At 32.3% G+C, this 20,267-nt stretch overlaps 1 protein-coding gene across 1 annotated transcript; it reads left to right on the top strand.

Annotated features, from left to right (window-relative positions):
• The first annotated feature begins 2,607 nt into the window (after positions 1-2,607).
• LOC111088897 lies at positions 2,608-17,882 on the top strand. Its single transcript, XM_022400140.1, has 7 exons — positions 2,608-2,729; positions 5,929-6,083; positions 7,042-7,159; positions 14,619-14,738; positions 16,320-16,508; positions 16,994-17,072; positions 17,278-17,882. The coding sequence occupies exons 2-7, from the start codon at positions 5,947-5,949 to the stop codon at positions 17,361-17,363; spliced, it is 729 nt and encodes a 242-aa protein (XP_022255848.1). The 5' UTR covers positions 2,608-2,729; positions 5,929-5,946; the 3' UTR covers positions 17,364-17,882.
• The last annotated feature ends 2,385 nt before the right edge of the window (positions 17,883-20,267 follow it).

Genomic DNA, 20,267 nt, shown 5'->3' on the forward strand with positions numbered 1-20,267 from the left:
AAGGGTTCACTAGAGCACTTCCACTGAAAATATGGATTAGTTTGGATTAACACAGTCTGAACTACAGAAAGTAGAAAATTGTTAAACTATCACTCCTGTTAATAACAGTTTGGTATGTGAATGTAAGGGTTCACTAGAGCACTTCCACTGAAAATATGGGTTAGTTTGGATTAACACAGTCTGAACTACAGAAAGTAGAAAATTGTTAAACTATCACTCCTGTTAATAACAGTTTGGTATGTGAAGTAAGGGTTCACTAGAGCACTTCCACTGAAAATATGGGTTAGTTTGGATTAACACAGTCTGAACTACAGAAAGTAGAAAATTGTTAAACTATCACTCCTGTTAATAACAGTTTGGCATGTGGGTTATTTTGGCCTCACAGCACACTATTGTGTGTCTTCATTTAGAATGGACTCTTTTGTGCATTAGGAGTATATGTATGCAAAGAAAGTTTGTATTTGATTTGACCACTGAAAGAGACTTATTAGAAAAATGAAGATGTCATGCAAAAGCTTAAATGTTTTTAGCAACATTATAATGCATCATATGTTCTAACATAATTTTTAAAACTAGGGCAAACCATATTTTTTGTATTAATGTGAGAAAAAATTAAATTAATTACTTAGTTTCCTCTTCCAGCTCTTGCCAGTGCTTGTTGAAGTTATTATGTGGTTGGATGTAGCTGTTCTTAGCACTTTCTGGTCTGTATATTTGAAACGGGTTCCAAGTGTTTTGTGTTACGGTGCCTGCCTCACCCTGCAGCTATCTATAGATCAAGCAGGAAAGCTGTGGCAAAGACACATCCAATTAGCATCTCAAGTGAGTGTTGTACTCCAATCTTTAATGGGTTAATGGCAACTAATTTTTAAGATATATTTAAATAATATAATATTATTGTAGCATATTGTGGTGTCTGTGTTTAGTTAGTCTAAAATACAATCAGAGTTCATTGTAAAGTGATGGCTAGTCTCTTATGTACCAGAAAAAACTACATTAAACATGCATTTCCATTTAAGCATATATATTGCTTCTCTGAGTGTTATATCATTAACTTACTTGAAAGAGTTGATGCTAATTTACATTGCATTTCGTGGATGATGGAGTGGATTTTATTATTCATTGTTATTTAAAATGTTTCATATTATAACTTTTAAGTTGATTGTTATAGTGAGAGAAAACTTGACGTATCCTAAAAATCCAGTTGAATAGATTTTGAATTTAATATGTAACTTATTGCTAGTGACATTAATTTATGATTTGCTTTATACAGCTATTTTGAAACTTGATACATTAAATTTTATTTTTATGTAGGTTTAACAAATTTTTGAAGTTCCTTCCACATACACACACCTGCATCTAAAAACTATATGTGCACTCATAAACATTGCATTTTGATTAACTAGTTCTATACAGCCATTTCGAATGACAATCTAATCAACATGTAATCCATGACCCATTTTTCACATTATGATACTCATGAAAACTAGATACTGTGTGTAGTATTTTCAGTTGTGAAGTTTACTTGAAAGAATTAACTTTTCATATTAGTTGTTCTTTTCCAGACTTATCAACATTATTTAGGTTTTTTAAACTATACATGGTGTAAACAATTGATAATCTTTGTAAAACATAGATAGATTTCAGCAGGTAGTTGTGCTTTTAGTATAGAATGGTTTTCTAATTAACAAGCTTGTTTAAAGGTAAAGAATAGATATCAAATGATGCTAAAATTCATTAACAGCATATTTCTTTTATAAACCTTTATGTTGCTAATTTTACAACTTTGACAGTTTTGCTGAGAAATCACACTTATTTTACTTACAGAATGAAAATAGTTCATCCGTGAAAGACATTGTTATTGTTATTGATGAATGTTTGGAAGAACATTTCAATGTATTGTTGGACTTGCTGAACAGACGAGAAATTGATAAACTTTCCATTATCAATATTGTTACTTTGTTATCTGTGTGTTGTAGTAAGAAACTGAAAAATGTAAGCCTGGTTTTTGTTACTCTTAGTGGATTAAAAAAATCATTTAGCCACCTAAAATTTACTAAATGTCACTAAACAACAAAGAAATCTTCTAGTTTGTAACTTAGTATCTAAAGTAAATTTGTGGTAATTAATATGAACTTCTGATAACAACACATTATGCACATAAAATGAAACTAAAAATCAACTTGGCAATCAGTATAGCTAATTCAATATACTTTTCTTACATTTCTACTTATAAATGAGATACTATCAACATTGTAAGCACATTTAAAATCAACTAGGTTCTCAAATGATATTACTTTGTTTCTCTTAAAGAAAAAATATATAGGTTAATTTTCAGTATTCTATATTTGTATATACAGTGTTTTAAGACAAAATTTAATTAAAACCCTTTGGTTCTTTATACTGAGAAATCAATTTTAATTTTGAGAAAGTTAATGTATACATAGAATTTTTTTTTTTTTAAAGAAACTAGTGAATTTGAAATGTGCTGTTAGTCTGTCTTTTAGAACATGAATATTGATTTCTATTTTTTCTAATTGAATCCTGTTTATGATTAATTATTTTCTGCTGTGATTTCTTGTTGTCTAGGAAGCTTCTTTCAAGGCTGTTTCAACAGTTCTTCAGAGGATTTTTCTCACTGCTCATGGCTCAACAAAACTTGCCAGATTTGTAAGAGCTGCCAACTCCACTGCAATTCCATTCAGTCTTAGTGCCAACAGAGAGATGAGGTACTAAATACTAGTAATTCACATGATTTTTAAAACAGAGAAAATAACTTGTTTTAAATAAAACATTCCATTTATTAGAAGATAAATAATCTATCTTTGGATAAAAAAAGTAACAAAAATCTAAATACATGTAGGGCATAACAGGGTGTATGGAGACATTGATCAACTTTCACATAATTTAGAATACATACTACAAGTGAACTGATTGAGTGATTGTATAAAAGGAAGTGTCTGGATGCTTATAAACAAAAATCTGGAGAGACTAAAATACTAAAACTTTAAGAGTTTATTATTCTCTGTTGCCTATGTATCGGTGTTGATCTGCTTAATCATATTTGTATATTTAAAAACAAAAGAAGGACTAACCTCTAAACATCTCTAAGGTTTGAATATATTTTGTGGTATGTTGTAATACTTTCTAAAATATTGATTCATATTTTTAGTTCTTGTCTATAAATATGTATTGTATGATTTCATAAAATATTACTACATACAGAAATGGCTTTACATGTCTTCTTAATTAAAATAAGTTAAACTGTCAGAAACTAAAATGAAACAGAAACATAATAATTTAACCCTGTTTTTGTTTTTATTGTTAAAGACATGTTTTTCTTTATGGTAGCAAGTCTGATCAGTTATAACTGAAGACATGATTCGTTCTTCTCAGTTCTCAAATTAACAGCTTGTTTTTTTATTGTTTACTACTGGTGGAGTCTACATACTGCATCATATTAATTAATTATATTTAAAGAACTGGCCAAGACAGTTGTGTGATATTACTCATTTTCTATTTAAAATAACTAGGGGCTCCAGATGTAACACATTGGATGAAATTGCAATATTGATGTTAGTTTTATTTAAATTTTTTTTCATATGTTAGAAGGGATCTTGTAATCAGTAAAATCATGAACCCACAAGCAACATAATAAATTAATAGTTTTGATTTTTTTTAAACTGAGGGGATTAATGTGAAAAAAGCATAGATAAACCCTGGCAATATTTAATGGTTGAAATGTTGGATGAAACAAAACAGCTGATGTATCAAACAATGAAATTTTAAATGAATTTAATATCTACTGTGTTATAAACATATTTTCATTTGAAGTAAAGATGTATGTGAGGTTTTCCAAATTGTAATCTAAGCAGCATGAGTTATATGGCAGTTTGATGAGCAGTACATTGCATCGATCTGTATGATGAATTTGTCTCCTTATATTAATGTCAGCTAATTGAAGTTTATGTCTCTAAACTTAAAAACATATTTTTCATATAAAATAGGACAAAAAATTAACATTTTCTTGAGTGTTAAATTTAAATTTTTATTAATGAATTGAAAACAGAAAAAGTGGACAGAAGAGTAAAGAAACCACAATAATGGTTTAACATTACATGCAGTTTATACATTTAATCCACATGATACATCTGCATTATCTGATCTATTCTAAAATATAAGTACTGCTTATTACAATTGAAAATTGCAAATCTTGTCTTAGTACTTTTAAGTTATTATGATATTTCATACAATTTGCAAAATAAAAGCTTAAAATCATGCTGTGTACTATATGATACCATCATTAGAGCTGAATATGCCACCTCAAGTTCTTATTTTGTACTGTAAACTAGTAGTTTTCAAATACTCAAGCCTGGTGGTTAGGGCACTTGACTGACAATCTCCAGATTGCAGGATCAAAAATCATCACTGAACATACCTCTTCAGTTATAGGGGCATTATCATGTGATGATCAATCTCACCACTGATTGGTAATAAATAGTTCAAGAGCTGGCAGTAAGTGGTGTTGACCAGCTGCCCTCCCTGTAGCAGTCGCTTCAAAACTAGGGATGGCGAGTGAAGATAGCCCTTAAGTGACTTTGCAGGAAAATTCAACAAACAAAGAAACAATCACATTTAAATATACTAATATTGCTTTAACTGTTTCATCATATTTTCAGTAGACTTGGATCAAACTTGTATCATTTTTGAGGCTCATCTCAAAGTATTTCTACCTTCTACCTTCTTTAGAAGTTTGAAAGGTGTAAAAAAATAAACAGATGAAAAACTAAAACTTCAGAGATGATATCTTAGATAAAATTTAAAAAGAGAGATTATCAAATCGTTTCATAATAGAAGAGGAATTATTTTTTTAACTGGTCCATGCATTTTTAGTAATTATTCAAAACATAGTCTTTCCAAGTTTTTGTACAGTTTAGTTGATTATTTCTTTATTAATATGAATTTGTTGTAAGTATTATGTTGAAGTTCACACTATAATTGTTTCAGTCTTTGTAATGTAATTTAGCAGCTTGTATATTTTTAAGAAGTATTTTGTTATTTATTTATTGTTGCTGTTAGCTTGAGTGGACAGTTTGGATCTAGGCCTGTACATCCATTCCAGGTAACAGTCTTGAACAAAGCACCATGCACTGTATTTCAGAGCCTGCACCACAGAATCTCAGTACTTTTTAACCTTTTAGTGAACATGTTCTATTGTTGGAACTACTTTTATTGATATGCATAGCAAAGCTATCATTTTCATTGTGTGCACAACTTTCACTTACTGACTATCTGAATCTATTTATTACCTTAGTCAATAAAGTTTGGAGATAACTTGAGTAGGTAGTTAGAAGGAAACTTTATTGCAAATGTACAATTTTTCAACAAGTTTATGTTTTACACTTGTAATAAAGTTTCCTTCACTACCTACTCAAGCCATTTCCAAGCTTTATTTTCTAAAAAGTGGGATCCTCATCATCAAGCTTTTACCTTAATCCTTCTAAAAATGTAGAAGAAGTTAATAGAATTTCTTTTTGTTTTCATTTTTTTTTTCTCTTGGTTTGGTGAAAACATTTTAAAACTGTGATTTTTTGTTCAGGTTTTACACAATGTACTGTTATTAAAACATTGATCACATATCTTTTAAGATAATAGCATGTTCTATGTGTTTTTCAAAAAACTTAAATATAAACAAAGAAGTTAGTATTTTTTTTTCTGAGGTAAGATAAAATTATATTCAAATATGAGGATTAATCTTTGAATTTAATTCATAGCATAGTCATAAAAGAGCTTTCATTTGTTGATTTTACAGTTTCAAATAGATAGAGTTGATTAAAATTCCACAGTCCTGGAGAACTTACTTTTATTTAAATGCTTTGAATTTCTTTTTTTTACAACAACTGCATTGTCTTATCATTGTATATATAGGTAGAGAAACAGGTTTTGATGGAGCTCCACGAGTCTTTACCAGCAGTGTTTCAAAACTGTGACTTCCCAGTTTTCCTTCCTATTATACCTCAGCTGGCTTACTATCTTTTAACTTACATAAACGTCAAGGATATTTGGACATCTCTACTTCTATGGTGAGTAGATACATTGTGGGACAAAGTGGCTAAAGAAGATTATTAGTTTATCTTCTGTCCACATACACTATGAAACTAATAGCATTTTGCTTCCTCCTAAAAGATTATTTTTAAAATATTGATATTTTTCTTCTTGTAAATTTTTTAATGTGTTTTAACTACATGGTACTTACATCTTTCACATAATTCTAAAAAAAAATCCTGCTTTTTATACACTTTCGTGATCACTTCTTTTTATGAGATGAAGAGGACTTTGGTAATTTTATGGTCAGGATGTTGTGACCCTAGGAAAAAAAAAGATTAGAATATTTATGACTAACTTAAGTGTTTTTTAAGTTTGTAAAATTGCCAAACCTTTTGTATTCTCATTATTATAGACATATGCCAAAAAAGGAATACTTTTAATTTGATTCTATTACCATATTTGATTTTTCAATATAAATTAAATCAATATTTTTGGAACATCAGCATGGTAATATAAGTAATGTAACTTTTGATGTTAATTTCAGAAAACAGTGAAATAAATAAAAAAAATTACACACTCCATTTTATGAAGATTTCTAAATTAAGAAGAGTTTCACTCCTTACATTTGTATTTTTATTGTTGATTTAACAACTTACAAATAGCTTGGTGGTTAAACATAAGACATTATTAGTACTTGTCCAGTAGAAAAGCTCCAGGAGTGATTTAAAGTAATTCAGATGGAACCGTGGTTGATCGAGTGAACTCTTAATGCATCTTCACTGCTAGTAGCTTTTGAGTTTTTACCAATTTAATGGAGGGAATCCATATAACAGAAAAAAAAAAGTTGTCAAGAATGTGATACTATCTTCTACATTATCTTAACTCATTGAGTGCTTGTAGACTGGGATGGTGAAAAAACATAGATGTATTTTGATAATATTAAGAAGTTAAATATTTCCCTTGCTTCAAGCAGGTTATTATTTTTTTTTCTAGTTTATCTGCTTTAACAGATAAACTACCATTATTTGTGCCTTATGCTGAGATGACAGAGAAAGTGATGGCTATAGCTGGACTTGCAATAATGGAAGAAGCAAAACTGATCTTCCTAAAGGTATGAGCATAAATTATTTTACTGTCTTTTGTAGTTTCAACAAACTGTTTTCCACTATTGTCATTATATTTAAAAAAGAAGAAAAACTGTTAATATTTCATAGGTTATGGTTCTTAATTATGACAGAAATATCTTTTGTATTTGTCATACAAGTGCTATTATTTAAAAAATTATAATTAATTTAATTTTTTTACTCTATCATTGGTTGATTAAAATGCTAAGATTCTCAATATAAGTTAAATTCTCTTGATCTTTAACAAGAAAGCTCAGGAAGAAAGATTGGCTTATAATATCAAAACATTTAAAAAAACTACATAAATATAAATCTCCTTGATGGGGCTGGTATTTACTTTAAAAAAAGTTTTCCCTTTTTCACCAGAAAATGTACAAAACAAGCATAGCTGTATATAGATCCTGACTGGTATGTATAAATTGCCTAAAATTTTAATGCAAGTATAACTGTAAGACAAGATATTGAATATCATTAATTTTTCTCAAAGGTTCTACCAATAACAGTCATTGTGAACAAAAGATAAAATATGTTTGAATAGTTTGATCAAATAAGAGTTTTTTTTGTTGTTGTTTTTTCTTACAGAAATGCATCATAATTCTCAAGTTTTGTGTGGGCTGAATTTTTTATGCTAGGTGTCTGTAACTTGTTGGCGATAAATGTCAACAATAAACAAACAGAATAAATCCACTTGTTTTAAAATATCATATTAAAACAAGTCAAGTGTATATACAAATATTTGTAACAATTGGTTATCACAGTTGTAACCAGAGCTTTAAATAATTATCTCTTTTATGTCAAAGTCTACACAGGCTGGTTCAATAACATTAGAACACAATTGATAAGAAAAATTATTATTCTCTACTCTGTTATTACAATACAATTTGGAATAATTTTACTTTAAAAATTACCATTATATACTCTATATGGTTAAGCTCACAATCACAAAGTCTAGGTCTAGCTTTCGAACTGAATTTTTGACACATATTTGTACCCTGACAGAGGTCTAGAATGTTCCATGCACTACTAGATCTTATAGTGCAATAATACTCAATTAAAACAACAAGAAAAACTCAGAAGGTTCTAGTAACATGATGCAATAACATAACAATCACCAGTTCATAACTATTGAACTACACAATGTATGATTTGGAAACAGTTACATAAATAAACCTGCAATAAACTCACTTCACTTTGTTCCTTAACCCTTGGGGTCACTGGGGCACCAATGATGACTTAGCAACCAGCCTATCTCCATCTTTCCTGGTTTTCCACCACCCTCTGGGAGTTGACGAACTACAGGCCTGTCCACTCTTTGATGTTGTCTTTCCACCTCTTCTTCTGTCTGCCTCTTCTTCTTTTCCCTCTCATGGTGCCTTGCAAGATGATCTTTGCCAAGCCAGATGAACATGAGGCGTGACCATACCACTTGAGTTTGCTTTTTTTTGACAGTGGTCAAGAGATCTTCATATGGTCTTATAGCTTGTTGGATCTTGTTGCAGCCCTCTTCATTGGTAACGCGGTCTTTATATGAGATGCGCAAGATCTTTCTGTAGCAACTCATTTCCATGGCCTGTATTCTTCTTTATAGATCTGCTGTGAGGGTCCATGTTTCACAAGCATACAGAAATATGACAAGGGAGTGCAACAACTTAATTTTGAAACTAAGAGTGATGTTGTCATTCCATATTGGTTTCAACCTTGCCAGCACTGTTGTTGTCTGCACAATCCTGGAAAATATCTCAGGTTTGTAACCATTATCTGTGACAATTGATCCCAGGTATTGGAAACTTTTTACTGTTTCAAGTCTTTGTCCACGTACATTGATCTCAATGCTGATGCTGTTGGTGTTGTTGGTCATCAGTTTAGTCTTCTTGGCACTGATCTCCATACCATAAGTTATAGATGTTTTGTCGAGGCATTCAACCAAGCTGGCTAATTCTTTCTCTTCTCCTGTTAAGCCATCAATGTCTTGTGCAAAGCGAAGGTTGGTGATTGGCCTGCCTTCAGTACTGACAGTATCTGCATGATCTTCCAAGGCATCAATCATAATCCTTTCCAGAAAGATGTTAAAGAGGGTGGATGAGAATAGGTATTCTTGTCAAACTCCAACCATTGTTTGAAACCATTTATGAGGACTGCACTCATGGCCTTTTCATAAAGGTTTTCAATGACTCAAACGAGACTGGCACTGATGTTGTACTTCCTCATGGTTGCCCATAAGGCTGCATGCCATACCCTGTCAAAAGCCTTCTTGAAGTCTCTGAAGACATGATAAAGGTCTTGTTGATGTTGGAGATGTTTCTCACAAAGGATCCTGAGATTGAAGATCTGTTCTAGGAGCTTCATCCTACTCAAAACCCCGTCTGTTCTTCAGCAATGATCGTTTCCACTTGGGGCTTGAGTCTGTTTAATATGCTCATTAATATGACTTTACTTGGGTGACTGATGAGGCTGATTGTTTGGTAGTTTTGGCACAGCAATAGGTTGCCTTTTTTGGGAAGCATGATGACCATAGACTGGGTTGAAGGGGTGGTCTTGTGGTTGTATAGTTCTGAGCAATATTCTGTCCACTGATAGAGAATCTCTTGTTCTTCTATGAGGCATTTTCCCTAGTGGCTCACCCTTGTTTTATGATTATTAGGTCTTTTTTTTAATGTTGTTCTTATTCATGTTTTCTTCAGTTTCATTGCACCGTTCTTCTATTCAGTTCTCCTTTGCCTTCTTCATGCCTTTTTTTATTTTCTCTGTATTTTTGCACTCCTTCAGGATTGTCTTTTCTCTTTTTCAGTTCTCTTCTTTTGTCACATAAGTTCAGAATATCTGGTGTGACCTAGGGTTTCTTAGTCTGATGGTGCTTGCCAAGGATCTTGTTGGCTGCCTCAGTCACTGTTGTGTTGAAGGTGGCTATCATTGAAACTAGGTCTGTGTTTTCATCACCCAGGATGGTAAGAGGTGCAAATTTCCCACCAATCATTGCTTGGAAGGTTTCTGTTGTATATAGCTTCTCAAATTCATACTTGATTCTTGTGTGCTTTAATTTGCTGATTTTCTTCAGACAGAGATGAAAAATCATCATCAACAAGTCATGATCACTTCTGATGTCTGCTCCTGGAAAACTTTGTGTTCTGGCAGTGTTGACTCCTGTTTAAAAGTGCTTTTTCACAATGAACTAGTCAATCTGGTTGTTATGTTGTCCATCTGGACTGTGCCAGATCCATCTTCTGGATGATTTGTGAGGATAAAAAGTATTAGCCAACAAAAAGGATGTTATGTGTGGCAAACTCCAAGAGCCTGAGTCCAAGATCATTTAATTCAGTATTGCAGAACCATCTGCAGATGCCTTGCCAGTTTGTCTGTGCATCCTCACCAACTTTTGTATTCCAGTCTCTTTGATTGATCTATTAGGTCCTGCAGTTGGTTGTAAAAGTCTTCCATCTCATTGTCATCGTAGTCAAACGTTGGGGTATTACTGTGATGTTGAATGGAGTAGCCCTCATGCTGAAGGTGATGAGCTTGCTGGAGACTGGGTGGCAACCCATAACAGTGTTCACAATGTTTTTGTGTACAAGGAATTCAATGCCATGCTCATGTTTGTCCTGTTTGCTACTGAAGTAAACCTTGTGTCTTTCCTCGCTTAATGTTTCTCCAAAGTGTTTCTAATGCATCTCACAGAGTCCAAGGAGGTTCCAGTGGTACCTGTCTATCTCGTATGTATGTTCTTTCAATTTCTATGCACCTTTCAATATCATTACATTCCATGTACCAATGGTGAAGTTGTTTCTTCCACAGAACTTGGTGGTAGGAGCACCAGTAACATAGTTATCACCTCTGTCCTGGTGTGAGGCAGAAGGTGGGGTCATTGGTAACTCGGGCTGCGACCAATCAAGTATGGATTGAGTATTGGTTGTCATCATGTGGTGTGTCTTAGGCAGTTGCATCCTGGTGGTGCCCATCTTCTCTCCCAGTTGGTTTACTACAGCCAAAATCCATCACACAATGTGGAATGCCCTGGTCCCAAACATGTGGCACTTGAGCTCATCCAGGAGCCCTTCCGCCCTGGCCGTGGGCTTCATCAAGGAAGATGTCTGCCCAGTAATGTCATGTTACTATCACACCATTTTACCCATGGTTGGGAGACTCGTGGAGGGTAGGAGTATCTTATTCCATCACGTACAGGTCCAATGGACCTACCCACTGCCCACAGCAATAAATTATTACTTCTAAAAATAACTAAATTTAGCACTCAAGCTATATAAACTCTCTAAATCATAACATTTGCATTAAATTTAAACTGAAACAGTCACGTATATCTAACAATGATTATTTGAAACTATATTTCAGAAAGATCTAGAACCTTTGAATCTATTTATCTCACACCCATTTACACTATGAAATTCACATAATTTTGTTTCCTCGTGAAAGATAATGTTTAAAATAGAGTGATTTCTTCCCTTATCGTTTTTACTATGTTTTAACCAAACTTTACAGCTTTCACATAGTTCTAACAAAGATCCTAACTGGTATATGACAAATGTCTAAAATTTGAATACAAATGTAATTTAAAAAAATATGTATTAAGTATCATTAATTTTCATCTAAGGTTCTGCCAACTACACTGATTGTGAAGAACAACTTGTGTTTGAATAATTCCTCCATTCCAATAATCACAAAGTATTTATACTACAGTAGTTTCTGGTCTGTAGAACTATGAGTACATTAGTTGTCAGCATATTGGGCTATAGATTGAAGGATTCAGGGTTTGTTACTTTTTGCCATTAAACATGCTCTGTACTTCAGTTGTAAGTAAATTATACAAATTAACAGCCAATCCCATTAATTGGTTCAAAGAACTTGATAATTCCTATATGGCAGTGAGTGATACTGGCTTTTTGCCTTTTGAAGTTGAGTTTTAGAAGAAAAGATACTTAGAAAAATCATGAATATTATCATAATTATTAATTGTAAAGTTAGCTTTTCCTTGTAACAATGGGTGTGGTTTGAACAGGATTACCAACCCTCCATAAATTTATGGATAGTAAATATAAATAATAAGTAACATTTTAACATTCTCCATAAATATATAAGTAGCACAGAATCTTTTTTTAAGGATGTTGGTAAAAAAATACATTGTCAGTAAGAAAAAGGCTACTGTTTGTCTGTAAGTTGGTAAAACTAAAATTGTAAGGGCGGCAGTTCTTGGTATGAAAGAAGGAGCATGTGATTCATAAGCATAGCTTACAATATAAACCAGACTGAACTGAATGACATCCTCTAAAGGGTTTACGGAAAAATTCTTCAAAAACAAATCCTCAAAAACCAGTTCTTTGAAATAACACTTAATTGAATGTCCAATTTTTAGATAGATTTGTGATTATAAATTAGTGTATAAAATATTATTAAAAGGCATATAATTTACGTTTCAATGAAGTTTCGAAGTAGAATGGAGCAATATTATTTAATACATAAGGAAAGACATACATATGTGAAAAATGAGATATTTAATCAGAATGAAGAATATTATTACATCATGATATTACAATAAGCAATTTCATCAGACCTTTAAAAATATTCAAAAAACACCAATATTATTATTTATTTTAACCATGTAATAATTAATAATTTATGTTATGTGCAGTACCATGCAAGTAATCATTTGTTTTATTTGTTTGTTGAAATGCATTGACAAGTCTTTTTAATCTCTCTGCACAGTCACGATATTTTTTCTGACCAGTAGAAGGTTCCTGACATTACCGGATGTTATCACTTTTCATTCGTTGTGACCTTAGTTCCATGTTTCTGCTCTTACGGGAATTTAAATGAAACAAACATTATACAGCCAGTGTGATATGTGAAAATTTGTAGTGTTTATTATGTAGTGAACATTTAATGCTTGTGAATGTATATTTCGAAGAATTTACCACATACATTTTGGAAGAATTGTTTTTCGAATAATTTACCACATACAATTTTGAAGAATTTACTGCATACACCTCTAAAGTGCCAATCAAGACTCCATTTGGTATGGAAACACCAGTCATTTCATCATGTGTGATTACTTCGTCTATTGGCTCAGGATGGAATTTGTACAGTTTTCCAGTGAGGGTAAGGTCTAGAATAAGCCCTCGAACATGTCTTGCAAAACTTCATACAATGAATGAAATTCCTGAGCATAAGGTCATCGAGATATTGGCACCTTCCATTTTTGAGGTTTTAGTTAAGATAAACACTAAGTACATTAGAAGGCTGATGAAAATAGTATGTACGTTTCTGTTGGTACCAGTTAGACTAGTTAGTTAAAGGAAATTGTCTGGCTCACGTATGGGTTCCAGACTGAAATGAATAAATTAGTGTGCATATGTATGAACTACCAATAAGGTAACAGAAAATCCAGCTAAAGTATCTTTTCAAGAAATACTACAAACTTACCATAAGAAAATCTTTGTGTTGACTGGATGCCAATAAAGTATGGCTCCATCAATATAAAGCATCAAGCCATAAACCCGAGTCAACATGCTATATCTTCTGTATGAGCAAGTTTAATTAGAGCTTACTGTATATCATATATAGGTATATCACCAGATGCATCTTCAAAGGATTTTGATGTCTTTGGGATATTCAAATGGGCTCTCAAGAGTAATTAGCTGTGCACATTTGATGGACTTTTAAAAGTATGAAAAGAAAAGATGGACGACATTGGCCTCAGTGTAGTGCACAGAAGCTTCTTACAGTTGGAATTGAGTTGCAGTGTAACAGTCCATAATGAAAGTTGCTACATAAAACACCATTTTTTGGTGGAAGAAGAATCTGTAAGGCCTCTGCTCTCATCCTTGTATTGTTATCATAAAGTGTAAACACCCCTTTGTAGGTAATAGTTTGACATTTCATAAAGTGGGGTGATAAGACATGTTTTACATTGTGTGAATCCTGAAAAATAAAAGAGACTACAGACATATAAAGCACAGTTCACATAATAAGTATCAGGGACATAGTATAAGTATTACTTGTTACAAGAGCAAACAATATATTTCATATTACTAATAAATATTGTAACACACTGCAAGATCAAAAGTACAACAATATTAAAGTTACAATAAACATCAGTAACATCACAGCCAGGTCTTGTTAAAACTGGAGAATCCGAGGCACTGCCAATTTGTTTTAAGTTGTTTATAAAGGTAGTACTTAAGAATTTAGAAATGTGACATTGCAAAAGTCAAAACAAAAAAAATTAGACAGAACTTTTTTACTTCCAGATATATTTTTGGAGGTCTATCCTGTCGTACACAGTGTGAAATAATGATAAAACAGAAATTATACAAGATTTTATTTTTGGTGAAAACTTTAATTATATACATATATATATAAATATATATGTCTATCAAAAACTTCTATTTAATAATGTACATGAAAGTTTGTTTGCTTTAACAATGTTTTCTTTGATTGCAGGTTCTCGATGCCCTCCAACTAAGGATGGTATTGGACTCTGCTCTCAACTTGTTGCCATTTACCAAAGGAGAAAAACCTATAGTGATAATTCTGAAAGCTACTGCAGCAAGACTTAAAAAAGTGTGTTAAAAATATGGAAAACTTAGCAAGTAATAAATAATTAAGACTACCTTTTTGGATATGGTTGAATTGTAATTGGTTAAAAGTAACAACACACATGGTTAAGGTATGGTAAAAATAAATCATAAGACAGCTTTACTTGTTAAAATTATCTGAATGACAATTAATTCAACTAAAAATACAAGAAATTTGTGAAAATAACTTAAATGAAAAGACAGAGAGAGCTATGCTACGAGAGATTATTTGAATGGTAATATGAAAGCTGACAGAGAATGCTATGCTTATTGAAGAGTAATTGAATGATAGTCTAAAAGCTGAATGAATGAGAGAGCTGTGCTTACTGAAGAGTATTTGAATTCTAATCCAGGTGCTAAAGCTCCTGAATAAGAATTTGTGTTTCCTAACTTTTGACCAACATTCACATCTTGTTCTTCGAGGTAGTTTAGCTAGTCTTATTGCTACACCTGCTTGAATTGGTAATGCATTAACTCTTTAAACCCGTGATCTTTTTGTGTGTTTAGTCAGAAATATTTTCCTGATTCCCTAATAAGTATCATCATACTATACAAAATTTCAATTTTCTTAATTTTGTTTTTCCTTCAGCATCAGGGGTACCTACATGAAGCATTGTTGAGTAAATAGGCTCAAACCTCTCCCTGTTGAACATTTGGTATCACTGTCTGATGGGTAAATCAGGATTTTTGGCTGGACGCTAGCAGCGTCCACTCAAGTTTAAGGAATTAAAGGACTTCAATATGTCCGTTAAAATAACAAAAAAAAAAGGAAATGTAAAAATTGTATAAACTCACAAGATTTCCAGCTCTTTCTGGAGCTCAGTTTCAGCTGGAATTACAAAAGTAACTGAAAAAATGTTTAAAACCTAGAAATTAATTTTGTAGGAAAATTGTGAGATCATACACTTTTTGTTGCTAATCAATATTGACTTCCATTCAGAGCAAACTATGTACTTAAGAGTGAAATTAAAATTCAAAGTAGCAAAGAGTATAGTTAATTAAATATGCTTTTCTTACATTACGACATATAAATATTAGAATGAATCATTTTATCAGTTGAATATCCTCTCTGTTAACAATATTTTCAGCTATTGCCTGCATCAACAATATTGTATAGATCTAATTACACTGGGATATGAAAATTCACAATTTTGTTAAACATGAGTATATTAGTATTGCTTATACAATTTGAGACAGTATAACAGGTGATAAAGGTAATGATAATTAGGTGTCAAAGAGGTACCATAATGTCTTCTTTTGTGTAAGACTAAATTTCTGATATCTCAAATCTACTGAAGTATTGTTGGTTTTCCATTCATTAAAGTTTTGATTCCTGAAGTAGTGAAAGAAACATCAGATTTCAGGAACTGTTCTGGGTATTTTGGATAGCACCTTAGCATGTAGTCCTGTCTCAGTGATACATGTTCAAAATACATTTTACTGACCTCTGGATCAATATAAATCTGAAATGTGAGATAAAACTGTGATTTTAAAATTATTTTTAATCAAAAACCTACTTTTCCTAGTAAAGAAAAAAAAATCATCAAAATATAATTAATATTTTTAGATACAAAACCTAGAGGAGATATTAGAAGAACGATGTGGTGATGCCATTGGACACCCTTCTTCAGTACATTCTATTCAGGCAGTTAAGAGTGTAGACAGAGATGATAGTGAAACTTCAGAAATTGGAAGTTGTGGTAGTGTTTCAGAAGAGGATTCAGACTGGGATAGCTGGAATGATGACAGCAACAAGGTATGACTTACTCCAGGCCACTAGTTGCACTGAGTATTACCACATGTGGTACTGCCAGATGCACAATAAATGATAGTCTTTTTATAGCAGTATGGCATTTCAATCAAGCTAGTTTTTCTAATTTCCAACTTATGTATAATTTACAGTAAATATGTGTGTAAGAAACAAAGAATTTGGTAATGAATGAATATACTGTTTTAGCCTTATACTTTCAAACATTGTAAATTGACAGGCAGAAGTTGTGAAGCTTTGAATTGTTCAGTTATTATAGGCTAAGTTGAAATATGAATCAATGATAAATAACAGTTGATTCTTTACTTAAAAGATGTTCTGCTTCATCTAAAGAATAATATGTTACAGATGATAGCACTAAAACATTACTACATGCAAATTAAAAGGGTAAATTCCAACTTTAAATGTATAAATCTACTAAATTAACCATGAACCAGCTTAATTTTATATGAAACTTACGTTGTGTTTTTCAGGAACATTTGGCAGTGGTTGAAGTAATTCAGTATTTTCTTCTTGGAATAAAAGATTTAAAATCATCTGGAAAATCTACAAGTATGTTTACTGTTTGCTACTATTGCTACAGGATTCATCAAGTTTTGAATATCATTAAAATTTATTTTCGATATTCATTTATAAATTAGAAGAATTAACCCATGTATGTTATGAGATTATTCACTGAAAAAAAACATTGTAAATGAAAAATTAAAAAAATAGTTTTGAAGTAAATTTTCTTTTTGTCTTGTTTCAATTTTTACAGATAATCTTATTTGCCTTGAAGCTGCACTCAACCTCTTAGAAAATTGGGAAAAGAAGATACTCCTCCAGCTTGTTACTGAGATTTGATGATATTTTTCCCTAAATAATTAATCCGACTTTTTGTGCATTTAATGTACTTTTAATTCTTTGTTACTCAGCATAGTTCCCCACATTGAGTTATATGGCAGTTGAGATCACTCAAACTTATAGAACACACTATGAAAAAATTATAATATTTGATACTTTATGGAACTAACTGTTGCATTCTACCGATTGCATATAACATTTGATTCGAAAAAGTCGGCCAAACTGTTAATTGTTACAGTGTACCTTGCATGATAGTTAAAAAATGATCAAAAAGTTTGAACGTGAGACAACTCAAAATTTTCATTAACTTCTTCAAAAGAACTAATCTAGTTGACAGTCAGTTACAGCTGCTGAATGTAAATTTGAATAACTAAATTATTTACCAAACTATCTTGTTTTGTCAGGTGCTCATTTAAAACAGTATTAACGAATATTTGAGAATTTAATGTATTTGCATTGTAGCACTTTTCAACAAGAAGAAATGATTAATAAAAATGTAACAGTTGTTACAAACATATAGTTTGAGAAATTTGTTTGGTACTTTAACTTCAACAACAGTACTCTCTCAGTTTTATAACATATTAAGTATTTGTGAGATTTAAAAAATTTAAGATTACTAACTTTTCAAATTCAAATATTTTCCAAGTCCTTCTCACCATTTTATAAATTTGTCTGTTTAGCAAACTATTTATTTCCCTGTACATCTGTAGAGTTTAGTTGCAATTTGGCCAGGTCGTTAAAATGCTTAACTTGCAATCTGTGGGTTCACAGGATCAAAACCCCTCATTGAACATGCTCGCGCTTTCAGCGGTAGGAAGGTGTTATAATATGGTGATGAATCCCACTATTCGTTGGTAAAAGAGTAGACCAAGAGTTGGCGGTGGGTGGTGAATACTAGCTGCCTTCCCTCTAGTCTTACACTGCTAAATTAGGGACGGCTAGCGCAGATAGCCCTCGTGTAGCTTTGCGTGAAATTCAAAAACAAACAAACAATTTATCCCTTGTTATTTTATTTTATTTATTGCAATTATTCCCCCCCCCCCCCCCCAAGTGGGTCACCTGTGAGTTTATGAATTACAATGCAAGAATCCGGATGTTTTAAATTCCGAGTTATTTATATTTCCTCGCGTTGACCTCAGTAATGTTTGTTTAATAGTAGCTTATGATATGTAGTAAATACCGAGGTTTTTTTTTCGTTGTTGTTATTCGAAGTACTACATAGTTTACGTGTGCTTCTTTATATAACAGCATGATTCAACTACTTGGATGTGTAGTAAAGCTGAAAAAGTATGTCTAAACAGATTATTTGGTTGAGGTTAATTTACATCAGTCAGATTTACATGCAATGGCTGAGTAGGGTAGATGTCTTTCATATTCTGAGTTGAAATAATACAAATACTTGAGTACGTGACCAAATAATTACAAGTCGAAGAAACAAGATTACTTATTATATATTCCATACAATTATCACTCGTTTAATACTTTCAATCACTTGTTAGATAAATGTATAGTTTATTGGTTTTTTTAATTGTAAAGCTGGGATATCTACTCTGTCTACATTGTGGGGATAGGAAGTCTAATCTTATTGTTTTAAGCCCTCATGCTTAGTGCTGAATGTATGAACGAGAAAGCTTCACTGTAAGTGATTTTGTAGAAACTTCTATTTTGTTTGTTTGTCTACATTAACAGAAAGCTAAATAACTAGATATACTTCCTCAGGGTCCCCGAAAGTGTTCTATTTCACGAGTAAATAAAACCCAAATTAAGTTTAACAAATATTTTTATTTCTTGCTTTTGAATTTAATTTGTCATGCTGTGTGTCAAGCCTTCGGAGTGGATAATTCTTCTCCTGATTCATGGCATGCGCACATTTTACTGACATCACGACAGTACAAATTGCAACGTTGACGTCCCTTTTATGACGTCATTTTATTGTCTACTGAATGACTGACAGACAGATAAAACACTACTGTAAAGTGATGCTAGTGGTTAAAACACATGACCCCTCCAGGCGGCCTTCGGCCTCCTTTCGGAGAAATAAGATGTCAGCGCTCTGTCCGCTACGGAGAATCGAACCTCAGATTTTAGCGTTGTAACTCTGTAAACTTACCACTGACCCACATTGCTGATGAATTACCCTAAGACCTAAACAGTTTTCTTTCGTTTGATTGTTTTTTTTTAGGTGAGAAAATTGTTTCTTAATCTTACAGGTCTGAGGTTTATGTTAAATAAGCTGAGGTACCCGTCCTTTGTCCGGGTTATGAACTTTAAAAAATGTGGGGTTGGGTGCGTTGATAAATAGGACAAAAATCCTAACTTTTACACAATTTATTTTTAACATAACATATTATTACAGTATTCATCATTACTTCACCCAAAGTTTTGTATAGCCTTTAAGAACTCGCTATGTATGTAGTTGAAACATGGTTTACACTGTGCGATGGTCAGGGTGACTTTGTTGAAAAAAGTAGCGGGAAAAGTAGTGGCGATAGATGCGCTCTCTGTTACCCACTTTCAACACCCAGCTGTTAATGCCCTTCCATACTTTTTACGTTATTAATTCATTGACGGTCTTTGGCCACGGAAGCAGGAACGTCGAGAGCCAGCACGGGCCACGGGGCAAACATCCTCGCCGGGCCCCTTTCTCTCTCTCTTTTTTTTACATTTTCAAGCATTTATTAAAAATAAGATCCTAAATTAGGACAGCAACGAGCTCATAAACCAGACAAAATCATAGCAGCAGCCATTTCTACCTCACAGTATAAGCGTAAAAATGTTAATAAAGTAACAACAAATATCTATTAAATCTATAAAGTAACAAATACTTATTAATTATTATTCAAGTTATTATATCAGTCGTTCTTAATGTATCAAGCGTCTATATGCAAAGAAAAGCCAAAAACT

Source organism: Limulus polyphemus, unplaced genomic scaffold (assembly GCF_000517525.1).
Source record: "Limulus polyphemus unplaced genomic scaffold, Limulus_polyphemus-2.1.2 Scaffold4678, whole genome shotgun sequence".
In the NCBI taxonomy this organism is placed as follows: domain Eukaryota; kingdom Metazoa; phylum Arthropoda; class Merostomata; order Xiphosura; family Limulidae; genus Limulus; species Limulus polyphemus.

Excerpts from the sequence above, each read along its gene's own strand:
- LOC111088897 (XM_022400140.1), top strand. The coding sequence starts at position 5,947 with ATGGAGCTCCACGAGTCTTTACCAGCAGTGTTTCAAAACTGTGACTTC. Across the intron at positions 14,739-16,319 it reads CTGCAGCAAGACTTAAAAAA|ATACAAAACCTAGAGGAGAT; the intron begins GTGTGTTAAAAA and ends TAATATTTTTAG. Across the intron at positions 16,509-16,993 it reads GGAATGATGACAGCAACAAG|GAACATTTGGCAGTGGTTGA; the intron begins GTATGACTTACT and ends TGTGTTTTTCAG.